This window comes from Oncorhynchus clarkii, unplaced genomic scaffold (genome assembly GCF_045791955.1).
Source record: "Oncorhynchus clarkii lewisi isolate Uvic-CL-2024 unplaced genomic scaffold, UVic_Ocla_1.0 unplaced_contig_10046_pilon_pilon, whole genome shotgun sequence".
NCBI classification, from domain to species: domain Eukaryota; kingdom Metazoa; phylum Chordata; class Actinopteri; order Salmoniformes; family Salmonidae; genus Oncorhynchus; species Oncorhynchus clarkii.
Genome location: NW_027258669.1, coordinates 22,410 through 47,153, shown reverse-complemented (window position 1 = coordinate 47,153; position 24,744 = coordinate 22,410). Strand labels below are relative to the sequence as shown.

The window sequence follows — 24,744 nt, the reverse complement described above, 5'->3', positions numbered from 1 at the left end:
ACTGGAGACAGCTGTGTCTTGACGAGGGGGCGGGGTCAGCTCTCCAATTAGCCCTGGAGTCGACCAATCAGCTGCTTGAGGGATTTCAGGAAGCCATTTCCTGAAATAAAACACATGCAAATACACAAACTACAACACATAATCTGGGGAACGTAACACGCCCACCACAAAAATTGCAAACCTAGTTTTGCAATAACAAAAGCCAACGCATCCCCAGTTATTAAACCCGTGATAGAGCGTCAGCAACTTCATGCGTTTTTGGGACGAGGAGAGAGACTTTTGGGCTAACGCACATGCGGCGTGCAGTCTCTCCCGCATCTTACTGACATATTCCAACACATTTTTAGGGGCGCTACTGGGTGTAGGAGATAAGATATGCTCCTTCAAAACTTTAAGCGGACCCCGTGGGGTGTGTCCAAACACAATGTCAGCAGGGCTGAACCCTAAGGACTCTTGTATCGTTTCCCTTATAGCAAATAGGACAAAGGGCACCCCCTCATCCCAATCAGTACTGGTATCCATACAATACTTGCGTAGCATTGCCTTCAGCGTCTGATGCCAGCGTTCTAGAGCCCCTTGACTCTCTGGATGATACGGACTGGAGACCTGATGGGAAATACACAATGTCTTTAACACATTTGAAAACAGTTTAGACATGAAGTTAGATCCCTGATCAGTTTGGATTACTTTAGGGAGTCCAAACGTAGAGAAGAACTTCACTAGTGCCTTCACCACAGTCTTAGCCGTTATAGTACGGAGAGGAATAGCCTCTGGGTATCGAGTAGCACTGCACATTATTGTTAGTAGGAACTGGTTACCTGACCTGGTTTTCGGCAATGGACCTACACAATCAATTATCACTCTTTCAAACGGTTCCCCCACCACAGGAATCGGGCAGAGCGGCGCTCTAGGAACTGTTTGATTCACTTTCCCAGTGAGTTGACATATGTGACATGTTTTACAAAATTGGACCACGTCAGACTTCAAACCTGGCCAGAAGAAATGACGAAGGATCCGGTTATAAGTCTTTGTGATCCCCAAGTGTCCAGACCACGCCTGGTCATGGGCGAGTGACAGCACCTGCTGTCGGAACGGTGTAGGAACAACCACTTGACACACTTCACTCCAGTCATTAATGGTTTCATGAGATGCCCATTTACGCATCAAAACTCCTGCTTCCATAAAGTAGGCGGTCTCTCTAGTTTTAGCTTCCTCAATGGAAATTACCGAAGCAAAACACTTGCGAAGACTGGTGTCTTCTTTTTGACATTCAATCACCTTCTCAGGGGTGACAGACAAAAGAATGTCATGTAATTGGGGCACAATTTTGTTTTCCCCTGCCTTAGTTTTTACGGGGGTAAAAACTGTCTGCATTGCAGAAGGCATACTCGGTGCATTGTCTTCTACCTCAACATTCTCAAAAATGGAACTAGCCAAATCCACCACATCTCCTAGCTTGCGAGATTGTGCCCTCGTTAACACACAAGCAGGAAAAACATGTGGAAATGCTTGAACCAATTTCTCATCTGTAGTTCTGATTTCTGGATTGTCTACTACTTCTAACACAGGAATGACATTACCACCAGCAATATCATTCCCTAGTAGCAATGTGACTCCTTTTACAGGCTGTGTAGATACTACACCAACACGGAAACGTCCTGATACCAAGTCTGACACTAAGTGGACCCAGTGTAATGGTACAGGTACGGTTTTTGTCTCTATCCCCTGTAATATGACATGTGAGCCACAATATGTTTCAGGAGACCAGGGTAAAGCATCAGTAATGATTACTGACTGCGCCGCCCCAGTGTCTCGTAGGATTTGTATGGGCTTTTGATCAGCTTGTTCTCCTGTTAAGGAAACACAACCGGCAGAGATAAACGGAGCATAGACAGGATCCGGTTTCTCAAATGCTGAATCAACAACTCGATCCAATGGACGAGTCAAAGACTTGACTAAACCCAAACTTTTCTTTTTTGGGGACGTTGACTTTGACTGTTGTGGTTTATTTTTCAAAACTGTGCAGTCCGCAATCACGTGACCCTTTTGGTGACAGTAAAACATTCACGGATTTCATGAAAAGGCTTAGGTTTTTCAGAGGAAAAGCGACCTGAACGAGGAACTGATGACGTAATCGTCCGGCCTTCAAAACGAGGTGCACCAAAGACAGTCTTGTGTGTCAAAGCGTACTCATCTGCCAACACTGCTGCTTGGGCCAATGTCACCACCTTCTGTTTATTTAAATGAACTACAATTCTATCTGGGAGGTTGCCTTTAAAGTCCTCCAACAGCATCAACTCCTTAATATCAGCAAAGGTGTTAGCTTTGCTGGCTGAACACCAGCGACTAAACAGAGACTCTTTGTCCCTAGCAAATTCAACAAATGTACGGTGAGATGTTTTTGTGGTTCCTGAAGCGCTGTCTATAATCTTCAGGCACCAACTCATAAGCCCGCAACACGGTAGTTTTAACTGTATCGTAGTGTAAACTGTCTTCCAGGGAGAGAGCAGCTACTACTTCCTGGGCTTTCCCAGACAATTTACATTGTAACAGGAGCGGCCAAACCTCGAGTGGCCAATGCAGCGCAGCAGCCACACGCTCAAACGCAGAGAAATAAGAATCCACTTCCGACTCTCGGAATGGAGGGACTAAAGCTATGTTTTTACTCACATCGAAGTGGGCTTGATGATGAGCAGCTTGTAGAGTCGCACTGGAGCGAGCGTCTAGCTCCAGTTGTCGGATCCTCACCTCCTTGTCAGCTTCTATTTTCCTAATTTCAAGTTCAAAATTCATCTGTCTCTCTTTATCTTTTTGCTCCATTTCTAACCAAGCCAGCCTCACCTTCAGCCTAGCAGTTCCATCTGAACGACCCGAAGCAGAAGATAAAGGATCGAATCGGGGCAATGTAAAAGGGGTGAGGAACCCCTTCCTCCACCCTGTCCTCCGACTTGGCATCGGAAGGTCTACCCGTCTCCTCTCCTTGCAATGAGAGAATCCGTTCTCTTACTAAACCCTCCCTGACTAGCAACAAAAGCTCAGCCTTTAGGGCTTTCTCAGGGAAAACAAATCCATAATGGTCAGCAATAGCTATAATGTCTACTTTACGAAACCTACCCAAACAATCAATAGAGGGCGCTTCAAAAAACTTGGAGATGGCTGAGGCAGCCATCTTATACAATGCAGTCTCCTGAACACACTAACTAAACAAGTCATCCAAACTCACAACCTACCATCACACCTCAATCACTAACCACAGAGTGCTCAGAGCAGCAGGGTCCGGTGGGTTTAATGGAAAGATCCCGGATGAGCCCCCATTATGTTACGCACGCCTCTATGAAGAGGGAACGCAACACCCTGCTACAACTAAACTCTCTGTGAAGTGAAAGAGGTATGGACTGTAGGTGCGAGTAAGGATGACAACAGGCAGAATGTGGTACCGTTTACAAGGACTTTATTCCTTTACACGGTAATATGGGGAAAAGGGGCTGGACGGAACCAAAGCAAAGAAAGTAAATCTCAAAGCCCCCCCCCCCTCTCCTATCTTACCTGCCTACCCACTTACTTACCTAATTTAGCACCACCTGGTGCCCTAACCAAAATACAGGGGGTGGTCCGCCCAGGTCTTACCTAGTGTGCCTAGACAGTGAATATACTACGGGTATATGTATGCCCACGGGCCTCTTGCCTAAGCACTCCCAAGGTGCCTTCCCCTTCTCCCCTGGGAACAAATGAAACATGGGAATAACAATTTCACAAACAAACTAAAAAAACAAAGGACATCAAATAAGCTCTACCTGAGCAACAAAGTCACAGAACAAACCAACTTCCCAGCAATGAACTCCCATCAAAATCAACCTCTAGCAAAAAACTCTATCACAAACAATCGCTCTGCAATGACCTCTCAGAAAAAAAAATCTCTAGCAAAATCTCTCTCAGCAATCCCTACCTCCAAAATCTCTCTCTCCTGAACAGAACACTGGCTTTTATATAGCTTCAGAATGAATGTAACTGGAGACAGCTGTGTCTTGACGAGGGGGCGGGGTCAGCTCTCCAATTAGCCCTGGAGTCAACCAATCAGCTGCTTGAGGGATTTCAGGAAGCCATTTCCTGAAATAAAACACATGCAAATACACAAACTACAACACATAATCTGGGGAACGTAACAGTAACCCTGGATAGTGTAAAACCCAGCACCACCACAGTGTTACCCTGGATAGTGTAAAACCCAGCACCATCACAGTGTTACCCTGGATAGTGTAAAACCCAGCACCATCACAGTGTTACCCTGGATAGTGTAAAACCCAGCACCATCACAGTGTTACCCTGGATAGTGTAAAACCCAGCACCACCACAGTGTTACCCTGGATAGTGTAAAACCCAGCACCACCACAGTGTTACCCTGGATAGTGTAAAACCCAGCACCACCACAGTGTTACCCTGGATAGTGTAAAACCCAGCACCATCAGTGTTACCCTGGATAGTGTAAAATCCAGCACCACCACAGTGTTACCCTGGATAGTGTAAAACCCAGCACCACCACAGTGTTACCCTGGATAGTGTAAAACCCAGCACCATCACAGTGTTACCCTGGATAGTGTAAAATCCAGCACCACCACAGTGTTACCCTGGATAGTGTAAAACCCAGCACCATCACAGTGTTACCCTGGATAGTGTAAAACCCAGCACCATCACAGTGTTACCCTGGATAGTGTAAAATCCAGCACCATCACAGTGTTACCCTGGATAGTGTAAAACCCAGCACCACCACAGTGTTACCCTGGGTAGTGTAAAATCCAGCACCACCACAGTGTTACCCTGGGTCGTGTAAAATCCAGCACCACCACAGTGTTACCCTGGGTCGTGTAAAACCCAGCACCACCACAGTGTTACCCTCGGTCGTGTAAAACCCAGCACCACCACAGTGTAAAACCCAGCACCACCACAGTGTAAAACCCAGCACCACCACAGTGTAAAAGCCAGCACCACCACAGTGTTACCCTGGATAGTGTTAAATCCAGCACCATCACAGTGTAAACCTCTCTACTAGTATTACATTAGCAATTAACACTTTCTGTTTCTGTCTTTCAGAGCAATGAGATCATACTAGCAGATGAATCTGTAAAAGTGATCAAACAAGAGAACGGGGTTGACGTACCATACCAGGTCCACTCTATCGGTCTCTATGTTGTTGTTGAGGCTGAAAATGGCCTGATCCTCATGTGGGACAAGAAGAATAGCCTGTTCATCAAACTCAGCTCTACCTTCCAGGTGAGTGACTAGAATAGGACATTTTGAACCAGTGATTGCACTGTATCTTTGTTTAGCAATTGCATTGGCTTCCAAAACAATGTGGTGTTTGATTATCTACTTCAAGTTATTATTTCTAAATGTTGAATTTCCTTCCAGGGCCAAGTGTGTGGTCTGTGTGGAAACTACGACGGTAATGGAAAGAACGACTTCACATCCAGAAACCAGGAAGTGGTTGTTGAAGCTCTGGAGTTTGGGAACAGCTGGAAAGTGTCACCCAGTTGCCCCAACGCTGATGTCATAAAAAACCCATGCACTTTAAGATCATACAGGCAGTCCTGGTCTCTGAAACGTTGCAGCATCATCACCAGTAACGTTTTCTCAGCCTGCCACTCACAGGTACAGTACACAGCAGATACTATTCAATATAGATTCAATACTTTATTGCCATACCAACCAAAGTTGTTAGGAAGTCGACGTAGTGCAGCTGATAAACTAAACTAAGATAAAAGATAAAAGGTAGCCTAGTGGTTAGAGCGTTGGACCAGTAACCGGAAGGTTGCAAGTTCAAATCCCCGAGCTGACAAGGTACAAATCTGTCGTTCTGCCCCTGAACAGGCATTTAACCCACTGTTCCTAGGCCGTCATTGAAAATAATAATTTGTTCTTAACTGACTTGCCTACTTAAATAAAGGTCAAATAAAATAAATAAATACAGTCATTTGAAAAACCTATACATTCAATAGACAGTACAGCAGATACATTCAATAGACAGTACAGCAGATACATTCAATAGACAGTACAGCAGATACATTCAATAGACAGTACAGCAGATACATTCAATAGACAGTACAGCAGATACATTCAGTCGGCAGGTTAAAACAAGCTGTCTGTACAAAGGCTATGACTTGTGTATCTTGGCTACATTGCTATTTACATATGGTGAAAATTTTAATTTTCTGTTAAAAGTCTAAGCCGTTGGGGGTGGGGTGGGGGGGGGGATTACATATGGAATTGTTTTAAGATGGTCATACCATTGATCATTTGGATGTTTCATTTGGAATTTTAGGACCGTTTAGGTTTCAAACATACATATGTAAAAATAAATAATATGAAATACTGAATTTGGCCTTTACTACTACAGGCCATAACAACACATTCATGAATGGCAAAACAGACAGTCAACAACACATCGTAAGGAATAAGGTTTCGAAGTGTCTGTCGTCTAGGAGATTTAAGAAAGATGATGACGGGTTGCTTCACTGGCTCTTTACTATTTTATTTATTATTATTTATTGTCATATTGAGGGTTAACAGCAACAGATTACAAATGCAAATGCCACACTCGAAATCAACTCTAGATCTTTTATCTGTTTACTTGTAAATTAACTAATGAGGGAATAAGACACACCTGGCCATGGAACAGCTGAGCAGCCAATTGTCCAATTACTTTTGGTCCCTTAAAAAGGGAGGGACCACATATAAAAAGTGCTGTGATTCCTACACTGTTCACCCGATTTGGAGGTAAATACCCTCAAAAGAATGCTGAAGTCTGCACTTTCAGCTCATATTTATTATTTAATGTCAACTCCAATGTGCTAAAATAATAACTTGGTCAATGTCCAAATATTTATGGACCTGACTGAAGTTTTACATGTAGCCCATATCAGATTGACGCATTAACCACTGATGTAGGCTCTGAAGATGCAATGCTCATTTCCTGTCCTTTACATTTTTGGGTAGTTGTCATGGTAATGGCAGGTCATGTGCAAAACAACCATTTTAGAGTAAAAACATCAGATCTGAGCATCCAGACTGAGATCACATGGAGAATTGGGTTTGAATCAGGATTGAGATCCACATATGGAAGTGGTATAAATCAGAGCTCAAAAGATCAGATTCCATTTTTTTGTTGTTGCTGTTTATACATTAAGGGCAATATCAATTGGTATCAGATATGCAAATAATTGGTGAATGACCTGAATTGGACTGCCTGTGTAAACGCAGCTAAAGTGGCTGGTTAAGGCTTCAACAATAGTTAATACACAGTAACTCACAGACTCAGGGTCAATAAGGCTTCAACAAGAGTTAATACACAGTAACTCACAGACTCAGGGTCAATAAGGCTTCAACAAGAGTTAATACACAGTAACTCACAGACTCAGGGTCAATAAGGCTTCAACAATAGTTCATACACAGTAACTCACAGCCTCAGGGTCAATAAGGCTTCAACAAGAGTTAAGGGGCTACGCCAGCGGGACACCTGTCGACAACTTCCGGTGAAATTGGAGTTCACGCTATCCAAATAAATGATCATAAATTTATGGATATTAAACATTTCCGTACATACAAGTGTTTTATATCAGTTAAAAGCTTAAAGTCTTGTTCATCTTACTGCATTGTCCGTTTTACAATATGCTTTACAGCGAAAGCATGCCATGTGATTGTTTGGGGACGGTGCCCCACAACAAAATATTTTTCAACCAGCACAGGCTTCATAAAATCACAAATAGCGATTAAATATTCACTTACTTTTGGAAAATCTTCCTCTGATTTACAATCCGAAGGGTCCCCGCTACATCATGCACAGTAGTTTTGTTACATAAAATCCTGCTTTATATCCCCAAAAGACAGTTTAGTTGGTGCCATCGATTTGAGTACATGCAGAGAAAGGAATCCAAAAAGCTACCGCTAAACTTTTTTAAAACAAGTCAAAATACATTTCTATTTAATCCTCAGGTACCCTAAAATGTAAAAAAAACTATAATATTTCTGAAAGAAGTATGTTCAAAAGAAAAGAAAATTAGCAGGTGCTTCGTCTTCGTCGCGGCCGCACAGACTGATTTCCTGACTCTGACTCCCAGTTCTAAAAACTCAAAATTCTTCCTCGTTTGGGAAGAAACAAGCCTGAAACCTTGAACAAAGACTGTTGACATCTAGTGGTATAGGAATTGCAATCTGGGAGCTAGATTTGGATATGACCCTATACGTTCCATTGCAAGAGCACGGGCTCTCAAATTTTTTAAATTCTGGTTGGTTTTTCTTTGGATTTTCTTCTACCATATCAATTGTGTTATAGTCTCATACATTCTTTTAACATTTCTACAAACTTCAAAGTGTTTCATATCCAATGGTACCAATTATATGCATATCCAGGCTTCGGGGCCTGAGTAAGAGGCAGTTTACTTTGGGCACGTCAGTCAGACAGGAAGTGGAGAAAAATAGACCCCAGCCTGAAGAAGTTTTAATATACAGTACCTCACAGCCTCAGGGTCAATAAGGTTAAGGCTTCAACAAGAGTTAATTTACCTCACAGCCTCAGGGTCAATAAGGTTAAGGCTTCAACAAGAGTTAATTTACCTCACACCCTCAGGGTCAATAAGGTTAAGGCTTCAACAAGAGTTCATTTACCTCACACCCTCAGGGTCAATAAGGTTAAGGCTTCAACAAGAGTTAATTTACCTCACAGCCTCAGGGTCAATAAGGTTAAGGCTTCAACAAGAGTTCATTTACCTCACAGCCTCAGGGTCAATAAGGTTAAGGCTTCAACAAGAGTTCATTTACCTCACAGCCTCAGGGTCAATAAGGTTAAGGCTTCAACAAGAGTTCATTTACTTCACAGCCTCAGGGTCAATAAGGTTAAGGCTTCAACAAGAGTTCATTTACCTCACAGCCTCAGGGTCAATAAGGTTAAGGCTTCAACAATAGTTAATTTACCTCACAGCCTCAGGGTCAATAAGGTTAAGGCTTCAACAAGAGTTCATTTACCTCACAGCCTCAGGGTCAATAAGGTTAAGGCTTCAACAAGAGTTCATTTACCTCACAGCCTCAGGGTCAATAAGGTTAAGGCTTCAACAAGAGTTCATTTACCTCACAGCCTCAGGGTCAATAAGGTTAAGGCTTCAACAAGAGTTAATTTACCTCACAGCCTCAGGGTCAATAAGGTTAAGGCTTCAACAAGAGTTCATTTACCTCACAGCCTCAGGGTCAATAAGGTTAAGGCTTCAACAAGAGTTCATTTACCTCACAGCCTCAGGGTTAATAAGGTTAAGGCTTCAACAAGAGTTCATTTACCTCACAGCTTCTGGGTCATAATAACAATCATATGGAGGAATTTATAACAAACATTCATTTTGTAGCACAAGTCTTGGGCTAACAGGTTTCGTATAAGGTCACACAATGACAATTAGAGTTGCATGATGGTACATGGCAATCCTTTTAATAAAATTGGTTTGTCAACAATCATGTGAATGTCCACACAGTCACCATAATAGACAACAACAAAAGTAGTACTAAACAGATAACAAAAACATAAAGTCAACCATCCAACTCAATAATAATCATCGTCAATAATTCATCTGTAGTCTCTTCAACAAGCTGGGCAATGCATTGAATAAACAAATGATGGCTTAATGCATCTTCCTAAAAGGTGGACCCCACGCCATTCCATGATGCCTGTGTGAGGGACTCGTGTGCCTGTGACACTGGGGGAGACTGCGAGTGTTTCTGTACAGCTGTAGCAGCCTACGCCCAGGCCTGTAACGAGGCAGGGGCGTGTATCAAGTGGAGAACACCAGATATCTGCCGTGAGTCATTTGCTTTGAGTGGGACAATTGATTGATGGATAGGTGGGATTGTTTAGCTATCGGGACAGAATACCAATTTATGATTTGAATGTGTAACTGTTCAATCAATCCTCTTTTAGGATCCTGGTTCAGTTAAAATGTGACATGTTTTCATTTCACCAGCTCTGTTCTGTGATTTCTACAACCCTATTGGTGAATGTGAGTGGCATTATAATCCGTGTGGATACCCCTGTATGAAGACCTGCAAGAATCCCTCAGGAACATGCTCCAGTCAGATCCCTGCACTGGAAGGTAACTAAGAGCCCTTCATGACAGCTTGGCCATTTGATTTACAATTTACAATCCAAGTTGTTAAGCAAATGTACAGTATAACATATGTAATGCCTCCCCCTCCCTTGTTCATCTATACTGAAAACTAAATACAAATATTGAAATATCATATCCATTACAGCTTTGGTGTTAAAACTAGATACCATGAGGATGATCTAATCTGTGCAGGTGTCCTGGATTAAATTGACTGTTTATATCTTAAAGGTTGCTATCCAAAATGTCCTTCGGCCCAGCCTTATTTGGAAGAAAGTACCATGAAGTGTGTCAGTAACAAGGACTGTGGTTGCTACGATGGAGATGGAACTCATTACAACGATGGAGAGGTTATACCTTCCAAGGAGAACTGTCACCCATGGTATGTTTTCAGATAATTTCAGATCACATTTTGATAAATACATAGATACTGTATTTACATTACATAGGGTTTAATACGGTTGGTATAAGCCTTAAGGTAGCCTGTATCTCTAGTCAGATAAGGCAATGTCAATAGTTCACCTTCAAAGAGGCTTTCCTACCATTCAATTGATTTTCATTTTCAAAGATTGTGATTTGACCTGTTAATACCTTATTGTGATTTGACCTGTTAATACCTTATTGTGATTTGACCTGTTAATACCTTATTGTGATTTGACCTGTTAATACCTCATTGTGATTTGACCTGTTAATACCTCATTGTGATTTGACCTGTTAATACCTCATTGTGATTTGACCTGTTAATACCTTATTGTGATTTGACCTGTTAATACCTCATTGTGATTTGACCTGTTAATACCTCATTGTGATTTGACCTGTTAATACCTTATTGTGATTTGACCTGTTAATACCTTATTGTGAATATAACATATAACATTGTTTTGTACTTCATAACAAATAGCTCTTAATATCTTATTCGATTTTGAAAGGAACTGTAACCTCCTTCTTTATTTTTCAAGTCGTTGCTCATCAACTGAGGTCAGATGCAGCTATGATGTCCAAGGTAAGGAAAACCACGACAAACTGAAACATTAGCCTACATTATTACCAATAAGGTAACATGACAAGATGATTACATGATAATAACTGAAACATTAGCCTACATTATTACCAAGAAGGAAAAATGACAAGATGATTACATGACAATAACTGAAACATTTGCCTACATTATTACCAAGAAGGAAAAATGACAAGATGATTACATGATAATAACTGAAACATTTGCCTACATTATTACCAAGAAGGTAACATGACAAGATGATTACATGATAATAACTGAAACATTTGCCTACATTATTACCAAGAAGGAAACATGACAAGATGATTACATAATAATAACTGGTGTTCCTTGTGAAAACACTATTGCAGCTTGCTATTGTTTATACGACGGCAGAACATACCCTTATGGAGCGACCGTATATCACACATCTGACGGTGATGGGACCTGTATTACTGCCACCTGCAAAGAGAATGGAACTATTGTCCGGATTATGAACCCCTGTATCGGCATCACAACTCCAACAACTACACCAAGTGTTACAACAACACAGATATTCACTCAAGCACCGACCACATTTGTTTTCTCAACTCCTGCCACTACCCCAGCAACAACCCCTACCGCTACCCCCACAACAACCCTTACCACTACCCCCACAACAACCCCTACCACTACCCCTACAGCAACCCCTACCACCTCCACAACCCCTACCACTACCCCCACAACAACCAGTACACCGACAACAACCCCTTCTACTACCCCCACAACAACCCCTACTTCACCAACACCCACTTTACCCACTACTACTCCACACTGCCTGACCAAGACTGTCTGTGATTGGTCAGACTGGATTAGCAAATACTATCCCTCTGTTGGACAAGAAGGAGGAGATTTTGAAACCATAGAAAATATAAGGAAATCTGGTATTGATATTTGTAGCCAACCGAAGGAAGTAGAATGCAGAGCCAAAGACAACATCTATGTTCCTTTGGCCGAACTAGGTCAAAATGTTGAATGCAATCCCTCAGTTGGACTGATATGCCGCAACAAGGATCAAGGCATCCCACCAATATGCTACAACTACGAGATCAGAGTCAGATGTTGTGTTGATGTTTGTAGCAATGAGACACCTACCACCTCAGAAAGAAACACAACAACCATTATAACATCATCAACTTCCCCAACACCAACAACAACAGAAAGTCCAACACCAACAACTAACTCAACAGCAACAGAAAGTCCAACAACAACTACCCCAACAACAGAAAGTCAAACAAGAACAGAAAGTCAAACAACATCAAGTACATCCCCAACAACCACAACAACAGAACGTCCAACAACAACAACAGAAAGTCCAACAACCACAATGAAGTCAACAACTCCATCCACAACAAAAGTAACAGAGGAAGTTTCAACTGGTCCAGAATCAACAACACCTACTACCTCTACCACAACAACAACAACAACCACCACAGAAAGTCCATCAACCACAACAACATCTAAGACAACAACATATTCCACAACAAGTGAAACAACAGAGGAAATTACAACTGGTCCAGAATCAACAACATCGACAACAACCATTACAACTTCAACAACCCCTTCCACTACGCCCACAACAACCACCAATTCACCAACAACCTCTTCAACCACTACTACTCCACAATGCCTGACCAAGACTGTCTGTGAATGGTCAGACTGGATTAGCAAATACTATCCCTCTGTTGGACCAGAAGGAGGAGATTTTGAAACCATAGAAAATATAAGGAAATCTGGTATTGATATTTGTAGCCAACCGACGGAAGTAGAATGCAGAGCCAAAGACAACATCTATGTTCCTTTGGCCGAACTAGGTCAAAATGTTGAATGCAACCCCTCAGTTGGACTGATATGCCACAACAAGGATCAAGGCATCCCACCAATATGCTACAACTACGAGATCAGAGTCAGATGTTGTGTTGATGTTTGTAGCAATGAGAAAACTACATCCCCAGAAAGGCACACAACAACCATTACAACATCAACAACTACCCCAACAACAACAACAACAACAACTGAAAGTCCAACAACAACTACCCCAACAACAACAACAACCACAACAACAGAACATCCAACAACAACAACAACAACAACAGAAAGTCCAACAACCACAACTAAGTCAACAACCCCATCCAGAATGACAAAAGTAACAGAGGAAATTAGAACTGGTCCAGAATCAACAACACCTACCACCACAACAACAACAACAACAACAACCACCACAGAAAGTCCATCAACCATGGTAACATCTTAGACAACAAAATATTCCACAACAAGTGAAACAACAGAGGAAATTACAACTGGTCCAGAACCAACAACACCCACAACAACCCCTACTACTACCCCAACTACTACCACAACAACAACAACAACAACCACCACAGAAAGTCCATCAACCATGGTAACATCTTAGACAACAAAATATTCCACAACAAGTGAAACAACAGAGGAAATTACAACTGGTACAGAATCAACAACAACCACAACAACCACTACACCATCAACAACAACAACAACAACCACCACAGAAAGTCCATCAACCACAACAACATCTAAGACAACAACCTATTCCACAACAAGAGAAACAACAGAGGAAATTACAACTGGTCCAGAACCAACAACACCCACAACAACCCCTACTACTACCCCAACTACTACCACAACAACAACAACAACAACCACCACAGAAAGTCCATCAACCACAACAACATCTAAGACAACAACATATTCCACAACAAGTATAAAAACAAAGGTAATTACAACTGGAACAAAACCAACAACATCGACAACAACGATTACACCTTCAACAACCGCTACCACTACCCCCACAACAACCACCTCCTTCACCAACAACCACTTTATCCACTACTACTCCACACTGCCTGACCAAGACTGTCTGTGATTGGTCAGACTGGATTAGCAAATACTATCCCTCTGTTGGACCAGAAGGAGGAGATTATGAAACCATAGAAAATATAAGGAAATCTGGTATTGATATTTGTAGCCAACCGAAGGAAGTAGAATGCAGAGCCAAAGAGAACATCTATGTTCCTTTGGCCGAACTAGGTCAAAATGTTGAATGCAACCCCTCAGTTGGACTGATATGCCGCAACAAGGATCAAGGCATCCCACCAATATGCTACAACTACGAGATCAGAGTCAGATGTTGTGTTGATGTTTGTAGCAATGAGACAACTACCACCTCAGAAAGGCCCACAACAACCATTACAACATCATCAACTACCCCAGCAACAACAACAACAACAACAGAAAGTCAAACAACAACAACTACCCCAACAACAACAACAACAGAAAGTCCAACAACAACAACAACAACAACAGAAAGTCCAACAACAACAACTACCCCAACAACAAGAACAACAACAGAAAGTCAAACAACAACAGAACAACAACAACAACAGAAAGTCCAACAACCACAACTAAGTCAACAACAAGAACAACAACAGAAAGTCCAACAACAACAGAAAGTCAAACAACATCAAGTAAATCCCCAACAACAAAAACAACAGTAACAGAAAGTCCAACAACAACTACCCCAACAACAATCCCAACAACAAAATGTCCAACAACCACAACAAAGTCAACAACTCCATCCACAACAACAACAACAACATCCACCACAGAAAGTCCAACAACCACAACGAAGTCAACCACCTCATCCAGAATGACAAAAGAAACAGAGGAATTTACAACTGGTCCAGAATCAACAACACCTACCACCACAACAACAACAACAACAACCACCACAGAAAGTCCAACAACCACAACGAAGTCAACCACCCCATCCAGAATGACAATAGTATAAGAGGAAGTTACAACTGGTCCTCAACAACACCTACCACCACTACCCCCACAACAACAACAACAACCACCACAGATTGCCCATCAACCACAACAACAACTAAGACAACAACATATTCTACAAGTGAAACATCTGAGGAAATTACAACTGGAACAAAACCAACAACATCGACAACAAACATTACACCTTCAACAACTCCTATCACTACCCCCATAACAACCACCACTTCACCATCAAGCACTTCACCCACTACTACTCCACACTGCCTGACCAAGACTGTCTGTGATTGGTCAGACTGGATTAGCAAATACTATGCAGTTGCATGGTTTGCTAACTATCTGTCTGATAGAACTCAGTGCACTCAATTTGATGGGCTTATGTCTGTTAAATTGTCTGTATTTAATGGTGTGCCCCAAGGCTCTGTACTTTGTCCTCTCTTATTCATTTTTCATATAAATGATTTAGACAAAAATGTCCAAAATGCTCAACTTCATTTTTATGCTGACGATACTGTTATTTACTGTTGTGCCTCGTCTCTTACACAAGCTTTCCAGATCTTGCAAAATGCTTTTTATACTGTTCAACATACCTTGTGTAAATTGAAACGTATCCTCAATACTGACAAAACTAAACTAATGGTGTTTTCTAAAGCAAGAAATAGACCCCTTAACCTTTCACCTATTACTACCCGTCAGGGCAAAGAGATTGAGGTTGTAACCTCATATAAATATCTTGGAATTAAATTGATGACGGCCCCTCTATTAAATTGCATATTCAACAACTTACAAAAAAATTGAAGCTGAAATTGGGATTTTATTTTAGGAATAAGGCCTGTTTTTCTTTTGAAGCCAGAAAGAGGCTAGTATCAGCTACATTTATGCCTTTACTAGACTATGGGGATATTTTATATATGAATGCTTCCGCTCAGTGTTTGAGATCAATTGACACTCTTTACCATGGCACTTTGACATTTATTTTAAACTGCAAAACCCTTACGCACCACTGCACTTTGTATAGCAGGGTTGGCTGGCCTTCTATAGTCTCTCATAGGCTCAGTCACTGGTATACTTTTATTTACAAAGCCATTTTGGGTTTACTACCTATTTATTTGGGCATTTTATTGTTCCGAAATGTGGTGTGTACTCTCTTCGTTCGCTGGACTTTATCCTGCTAACTGTTCCAAATGTCCGAACTGAATTTGGTAAAAGGGATTTTATGTACTCTGCGCCATCGTCTTGGAACGCCTTACAAAATACTTTTAAACTGGAAGAACTTGTCCCGATTGGTGTTTTTAAATCACTGATGAAGGATTTTGAGGCTGATTTCCTGACCTGTCAATGTTTTTAATTTGCTGTTTTTGATTTTGTTATACTCTTGTGAATTCTATGGTTTTTACTAGATTACTTGTAGTTTTTCATGTCTGTCTGTAATATTTGTAATGACTTGGTGCTGCCTATCTTGGCCAGGGCGCTCTTGAAAAAGAGATTTTAAATCTCAATGAGCCCTTCCTAGTTAAATAAATAAAAAATGATCCCTCTGTTGGACCAGAAGGAGGAGGTTATGAAACCATAGAAAATATAAGGAAATCTGGAATTGATATTTGTCGCCAACCTAAGGATGTAGAATGCAGAGCCAAGGACAACATCTATGTTCCTTTGGCCGAACTAGGTCAAAATGTTGAATGCAACCCCTCAGTTGGACTGATATGCCGCAACAAGGATCAAGGCATCCCACCAATATGCTACAACTACGAGATCAGAGTCAGATGTTGTGTTGATGTTTGTAGCAATGAGACACCTCCCACCTCAGAAAGGCACACAACAAACATTACAACAGCAACAACTACCCCAACAACAACAACAACTGAAAGTCCAACAACAACAACTACCCCAACAACATGAACAACAACAGAAAGTCTATCTCTGAGGCTACAGTCAGCACTGTCTCAGCTAGTCAGCACTGTCTCAGCTACAGTCAGCACTGTCTCAGCTACAGTCAGCACTGTCTCAGCTAGTCAGCACTGTCTCAGCTACAGTCAGCACTGTCTCAGCTAGTCAGCACTGTCTCAGCTAGTCAGCACTGTCTCAGCTAGTCAGCACTGTCTCAGCTACAGTCAGCACTGTCTCAGCTAGTCAGCACTGTCTCAGCTACAGTCAGCACTGTCTCAGCTAGTCAGCACTGTCTCAGCTAGTCAGCACTGTCTCAGCTAGTCAGCACTGTCTCAGCTAGTCAGCACTGTCTCAGCTAGTCAGCACTGTCTCAGCTACAGTCAGCACTGTCTCAGCTAGTCAGCACTGTCTCAGCTAGTCAGCACTGTCTCAGCTACAGTCAGCACTGTCTCAGCTACAGTCAGCACTGTCTCAGCTAGTCAGCACTGTCTCAGCTACAGTCAGCACTGTCTCAGCTAGTCAGCACTGTCTCAGCTACAGTCAGCACTGTCTCAGCTACAGTCAGCACTGTCTCAACTACAGTCAGCACTGTCTCAACAACAACAGAAGCTACACATTCTACAACATCTACATTGTCCCCGACTACACCTTACAAGGGCTGTGAATATGTCATTCCACCAAGAAAGGTAATGAAATAAAATAAACAGAATTATTGTGTTTCTTAGTTCATAGTGCTGTGTAGTTCATAGTGTTGTGTACTTCATAGTGTTGTCTAGTTCATAGTGTTGTGTACATCATAGTGTTGTGTAGTTCATAGTGTTGTGTATTTCCTAGTGTTGTGTAGTTTATAGTGTTGTGTTGTTCATCGTGTTGTGTAGTACGTAGTGTGTCTACTTTCAGGACTAAAACATACATTTTCAACTTTAGGATGGTGAGACTTGGAAGACAGACAACTGCACTACTCAGACTTGCCACAGGGGTGTAATTACCACCACGCCTGTGGACTGTAAGTCTGTAGAAAAGCCTGTGTGTGAAAATGGATACCCACCAGTGAAAGTCTATGACGAATCAGGTTGCTGCTATCACTACGAATGTGAATGTAAGTTCAAAACGTAATGTTTTTAATTATCTTCTGTTCCCACCTTCTACAAATACGTATTACTCCAAGTGTACTTGTTTTAAAGACGTCCTCCAGTGATTTTTGAACATTTCCTGTTGGAAAGTGATATCCCAAGTATAAAACTTCAAGGAGTTGGTCTGATCCAGTGGCGCAACTTTGGTTTTAGTATTGGGGGGGGGGGGGGGGGGCATAATCATTATCATTATTATTTGTATCCAGTCGGATAAACACTCCAAACACCCTACTGGACCACTCAGAGGCGTCCGCATGGTCCTAAAGCACAGCGTTGCCTTGTTTTGAATCACATTACAATGATAAAACACGGTGGGGGAACAAAAATAAAATTTCAGAAAGTGGGGGAGACTTGCCCCCGTCCACCCCCCGTCCTCAGTGAAAGTTGCACCCTTGGTCTGATGTGATGGTGTCATTGTAATGTTATCAGTTTGTGCCATTTCATGAGGATACCTAGGCCAGCTGTTGTGTTCAGTAAATCAGGTGTTAAATGAGGTGAAAAGGAGACTGGAGTAGGACTTTAAACTCTTGTATTGATGAGTGATCTATCTATTTGTTACCTTCTATCTCTCAGGTATATGCTACGGATGGGGAGACCCTCATTACGTCACATTTGATGGCCAATATTACAGTTCAGGAAAACTGCACCTACGTTTTGATTAAAGAAATAGTTCCTCGACAGAACTTCAGTGTCATCATCGACAACTATAACTGCGATCCGTCTGGACATGCGACCTGCCCTCAGTCTCTGATTGTCTATTACAAGTCCTATAAAATCGTTCTTACTCCGAGGAGATTAAACGTGACAACAAATATGGTAATTGTAACTGTGCTATTGTTCACATTTTTACACTTAAAAAAGTGCACTTTGAGATAGACATTATTTGATAGACATTTTTTGAAATATACATTATTTGAGATAGACATTATCATACCACTTTAAGACTTAAAATAATCTAGCTTCATATTTTGAAATCTATTATTTACTTATTTACTTTTTGTAACGTGGGGGTATTGATTAATAGGGATATCTGATCTTGGCGACTACAACAAATGTAATTTGCAGTACTACACTACAGTAGTTACAAATAGTTATTTAGCAACATTACATATTGGTTAACCACTTTGATGATGCCGACACCTTAACTCAAAACCAGCATCAAGGTATCTGAAACATTCCCATGACATTTCAAAGAATTTCATTATATTGACAAATTATTAACAGACTACCAACTCTCCTTGTGACTTCATTTAGTTCTGGAAGCTGTTCATATCTTATCTACATTATTGTAATGTTATTCTGTTCTCTACTCTCATTCGTAATGTAATGTTTTTCCATTCACAAGGTTTACATCAATGGAAATCAGATCTTCCCAACCTTTTCTAATGAAGACCTCATGATCACCAGCACTGGGGTGGAGTAACTGTTGAAGATCCCTGCCATTAAAGCAACAGTGATGTGTCCCAGGCGTCTCCGGCACTCTCCCTGGGTCGACAGCCCACCTGTCTTATTTCCTCCCAAGTCGTATAATCCAGACTCTGTTGCTCCTGCTGCCACTGCCTGTCACCACGCCGCTTGGTCCTTTTGTGGTGGGTGATTCTGTTAAGGGTTTCTTCCGTCGAAAGAGAAGCGGACCAAAATGCAGCGTGGTTATTTAGATTCATGTTTAATAAAAAGATAAACACGAACAATACAAACAATAAACGTAACTTGAAAACCTAAACAGACTATTCTGGTGCAAACAAACACAGAGACAGGAACAATCACCCACGAAACACTCAAAGAATATGACTGCCTAAATATGGTTCCCAATCAGAGACAACGATAAACACCTGCCTCTGATTGAGAACCACTTCAGGCAACCATAGACTTTTCTAGATAACCCCACTATACCACAATCCCAATACCTACACAAAAAACAAGACAAAACACACCACATAATTAACCCATGTCACACCCTGGCCTAACCAAAATAATAAAGAAAATACTAAGACCAGGGCGTGACACGATCGGCGTATGGAGTAGACCAAAGCGCAGCTTAGGACTGAGGGGTAGCTCCAGACTGAGGGGCAGCTCCGGACTGAGGGGCAGCTCTGGACTGAAGGGCAGCTTCGGACTGACTGACGGCTTTGGCAGGTCCTGGCTGACTGATGGCTCTGGCAGGTCCTGGCTGATTGACAGCTCTGGCAGGTCCTGGCTGACTGATGGCTCTGTTTGCTCCTGGCTGACTGACGGCTCAGGACAGACTGGCGGCTTTAGCAGCTTTGGACAGACGGGAGACTCTGGCAGCTCAGGACAGACGGGAGACTGGCAGCTCAGGACAGACGGGAGACTCTGGCAGCTCAGGACAGACGGGAGACTCTGGCAGCTCAGCACAGACGGGAGACTCTGGCAGCTCAGGACAGACGGAAGACTCTGGCAGCTCAGGACAGCGGGAGACTCTAGCAGCTCAGGACAGACGGGAGACTCTGGCAGCGCTGGGCAGGAGGAAGGCTCTGGCAGCGCTGGACAGGCGGGAGCACCTGTAGGGATGAGACGGAGAGACAGCCTGGTGCTGGGTGCCGGCACTGGTGGTACTGGGCCGAGGACACGCACCTCAGGGTGAGTGCGGGGAGGAGGAACAGGGAGAACTGGGCTCTGGCGACGCACCGGAAGCCCGTTGCGGGGGGCTGCCACTAGAGGGCTGATGCGTGGAGATGGCAGAGGATAGACCGGACCGAGAAGGCGCACTGGAGATCTGGAGCACCGAGCATACCCAACCTTACCTGGTTGAATGCGCCCCGTAGCCAGGCCAGTGCGGCGAGGTGGAATAGCACGCACTGGGCTGTGCAGGTGAACCGGGGACACCATGAGTAAGGCTGGTGCCATGTATGCCGGCCCGAGGAGACGCACTGGAGACCAGATGCGTAGAGCCGGCTTCATGGCACCTGGCTCGATGCCCACTCTAGCCCGGCCAATACGAGGAGCTGGAATGTACCGCACTGGGCTATGCACACGCACTGGGGACACCGTGCGCTCCACCGCATAACACGGTGCCTGCCCGGTACAACACCCTCTCTCTCTGCGGTAAGCACGGGGAGCTGGCGCAGGTCTCCTGCCTGACTTCACCACACTCCCCGTGTGCCCTCCCCCAAGACATTTTTGGAGCTGCCACCCGGGTGTCCTGCTGTGCCGCCATGCTGCCTCCTCTTACCGGCGCCTCTCTGCTTTCGCTGCCTCCAGCTCTGCTTTGGGACGGCGATATTCCCCTGGCTGTGCCCAGGGTCCTTTGCCGTCCAGAATCTCCTCCCAAGTCCAGGAGTCCTTTGATTGCTGCTGCTGTTCGTTACCATGCTGCTTGGTCCATTGTTGGTGGGTTATTCTGTCACGAGTATGGAGTAGACCAAAGCGCAGCGTGGTTAGAATACATTCTTCTTTATTCAATGAAGAACACGAAGAACAATTAAACAAAAACAACAAAACTAATAAGACGAACGTGACCGCTATATAAACCAAACCAATCTAGGCAACCATAGACCAACATAAACACAGAGATGAAAACAACCCAATGAACCTACAAAAACCCCTAGACAGTACAAACAGCCTAGAATGAGACAAAAACACACATATCACCCTTGTCACACCCTGACCTAACCAAAATAATAAAGAAAACAAAGAATACTAAGGTCAGGGTGTGACAGCCACATGGTTATAGATGATTTGTAACACATTTCTGTAGTGTTTATGAAGCCTTTATACTGACCCAGTCATTGGACCATGTCACTGGACCCTGTTATTGGATCATGTCATTGGACCCTGTCATTGGACCATGTCACTGGACCCTGTCATTGGACCCTGTCATTGGACCCTGTCATTGGTCCCTGTCATTGGACCCTGTCATTGGTCCCTGTCATTGGACCCTGTCATTGGAACCTGTCATTGGACCATGTCACTGGACCTTGTCATTGGACCATGTCATTGGACCCTGTCATTGGACCATGTCACTGGACCCTGTCACTGGACCCTGTCATTGGACCCTGTCATTGGACCCTGTCAGTGGACCCTGTCAGTGGACCCTGTCATTGGACCCTGTCAGTGGACCCTGTCATTGGACCATGTCACTGGACCCTGTCAGTGGACCATGTTATTGGACCCTGTCACTGGACCCTGTTATTGGACCCTGTCAGTGGACCCTGTCACTGGACCCTGTCATTGGACCATCATGCACCATAATTTAAAAACTGTGTAAAGTGATAAAACAGTGACTTCATATTTCTATTCCAAGAACGTGGAAAGACACAGCGCTCACTCAAACATATCATGTACTTAGACTTTAACTTCAACCTGGAGGTAATTATTAAGCCCAGGATGAATGTAAATATTGTCATGAACATGGAGCAGGTGGTAGAGGTGTCATGATGGTAACATGGTGCAGGTGTCATGATGGTAACATGGTGCAGGTGTCATGATGGTAACATGGTGCAGGTGTCATGATGGTAACATGGTGCAGGTGTCATGATGGTAACATGGTGCAGGTGTCATGATGGTAACATGGTGCAGGTGTCATGATGGTAACATGGTGCAGGTTTCATGATGGTAACATGGTAGAGGTGTCATGATGGTAACATGGTGCAGGTTTCATGATGGTAACATGGTAGAGGTGTCATGATGGTAACATGGTAGAGGTTTCATGATGGTAACATGGTGCAGGTTTCATGATGGTAACATGGTGCAGGTGTCATGATGGTAACATGGTGCAGGTGTCATGATGGTAACATGGTAGAGGTTTCATGATGGTAACATGGTAGAGGTGTCATGATGGTAACATGGTGCAGGTGTCATGATGGTAACATGGTAGAGGTTTCATGATGGTAACATGGTAGAGGTGTCATGATGGTAACATGGTGCAGGTGTCATGATGGTAACATGGTAGAGGTGTCATGATGGTAACATGGTGCAGGTGTCATGGTGGTAACATGGTGCAGGTGTCATGATGGTAACATGGTGCAGGTTTCATGATGGTAACATGGGGCAGGTGTCATGATGGTAACATGGTGCAGGTGTCATGATGGTAACATGGTGCAGGTTTCATGATGGTAACATGGTGCAGGAATTGTGACTAACTTAACCGTTCAACAACTGTTATGTCTCAACCATTGTCTGAACCTTTTATTGTGTGTTCTTTCAGTGCCCAAACCTGTTTGTGTCCACAACAATACTGAATACACGGTGAGAAGTGACACTTTTTTGATACCACTCTGCACAAATATATTTTTGCAGGCAGAAGAGAGCAGTATTACAATAAATCATTTGTAAATTTTTGCATAAAATAAACCTAAATATTGATTCCCTAATGAGAACATATAAATGCTTAGAAATGTTCATAAATGATCATAAATGTTAAAGGTGTAAATGCTTAAGAATTGTAATGCTTGTTTACATTTTTGAATAATGATGTACATTTTTCTGAAAAGTTTATAAATGATTTATCAACTCTTATTTATTGAAGTTTTTATAACGTACAGTATCAAATTACCAACATTAAATTTTTTGCTACTTGACAGCTTGGGGAGTTTTGGTCGCCCCCTAGTGACCGCTGTGTGAAGTATGGATGCACGAAGACAAACAGCCAGTTCATCGTTGTGGATTCCAAATTGAAATGCCCAGTGTTCCGTCCAGAGGACTGTGTCCCTGTAAGTAGATGAGGAAACTGGTTGAATGTGTTTGTTTGAAGTAAAGTAACTATACCTAAATATACTGCTTGCTTCATTTGATAGTAACTTGTAGGTTATATTGAATTTACACCCCAGTAACATATTCATAGATGATCATAGTTTTCCATTATAACATCTATACTGTGTTATCTAGCTCAATAGACTGTAACTAGTCGTATCCAAATTGAGCTGTTCACTATTCTTTTTGACAGGGAACTGAGAAAACTGATGCAAATGGATGTTGCACAACCTGTAAGTTAAAAATATATAATGATTCATTTCTAAATATTCATGATTTGGGCTAAGTTGTATTTATTGTTTAAACATCAGATCTACTAGTCAAACATAACCTCTTATGAACCTGACCTCTTATGAACATAACCTCTTTTGAACCTGACCTCCTATGAACATAACCTCTTATCAAATCAAATGTATTTATATAGTCCTTCTTACATCAGCTGATATCTCAAAGTACAGAAACCCAGCCTAAAACCCCAAACAGCAAGCATTGCAGGTGTAGAAGCACGGAGGCTAGGAAAAACTCCCATGAAAGGCCAAAACCTAGAAAGAAACCTAGAGAGGAACCAGGCTATGAGGGGTGGCCCTCATAGTCCGCTTCTGGCTGTGCCGGGTGGAGATTATAACAGAAAATGGCCAAGATGTTCAAATGTTCATAAATGACCAGCATGTTCAAATAATAATAATCAAGTAGTTGTTGAGGGTGCAGCAAGTCAGCACGGCCAGGTGGACTGGGGACAGCAAGGAGTAATCCTGAGGCATGGTCATAGGGCTCAGGTCCTCCGGGAGAGAGAAAGAAAGAGAGAAAGAGAGAGAGAATTAGAGAGAGCATACTTAAATTCACACAGGACACCGGATAAGACAGGAGAAGTACTCAAGATATAACAGACTGACCCTTGCCCCCCGACACATAAACTACTGCAGCATAAATACTGAAGGCTGAGACAGGAGGGGTCAGGAGACACTGTGGCCCCATCCGATGATACCCTCGGACAGGGCCAAACAGGCAGGATATA

At 42.8% G+C, this 24,744-nt stretch overlaps 1 protein-coding gene across 1 annotated transcript in view; it reads left to right on the top strand.

The window, feature by feature from the left end:
• The window catches only part of LOC139398045 (mucin-5B-like), a gene marked incomplete at its 5' end in the record, with an annotated part of 41,264 nt that overhangs the window by 12,973 nt on the left and 3,547 nt on the right, over window positions 1–24,744 (top strand). The window contains 21 exon segments of the mRNA XM_071144290.1: window positions 5,089–5,268; window positions 5,407–5,646; window positions 9,677–9,833; window positions 9,996–10,124; window positions 10,368–10,518; window positions 11,096–11,139; window positions 11,505–12,856; window positions 13,112–14,017; window positions 14,019–14,574; window positions 14,577–14,675; window positions 14,774–14,964; window positions 17,385–17,570; window positions 17,812–17,983; window positions 18,591–18,648; window positions 18,650–18,833; window positions 19,363–19,606; window positions 21,153–21,368; window positions 22,282–22,346; window positions 23,097–23,225; window positions 23,561–23,689; window positions 23,923–23,962. Coding sequence (XP_071000391.1) covers window positions 5,089–5,268; window positions 5,407–5,646; window positions 9,677–9,833; window positions 9,996–10,124; window positions 10,368–10,518; window positions 11,096–11,139; window positions 11,505–12,856; window positions 13,112–14,017; window positions 14,019–14,574; window positions 14,577–14,675; window positions 14,774–14,964; window positions 17,385–17,570; window positions 17,812–17,983; window positions 18,591–18,648; window positions 18,650–18,833; window positions 19,363–19,606; window positions 21,153–21,368; window positions 22,282–22,346; window positions 23,097–23,225; window positions 23,561–23,689; window positions 23,923–23,962 — 5,428 coding nt within the window.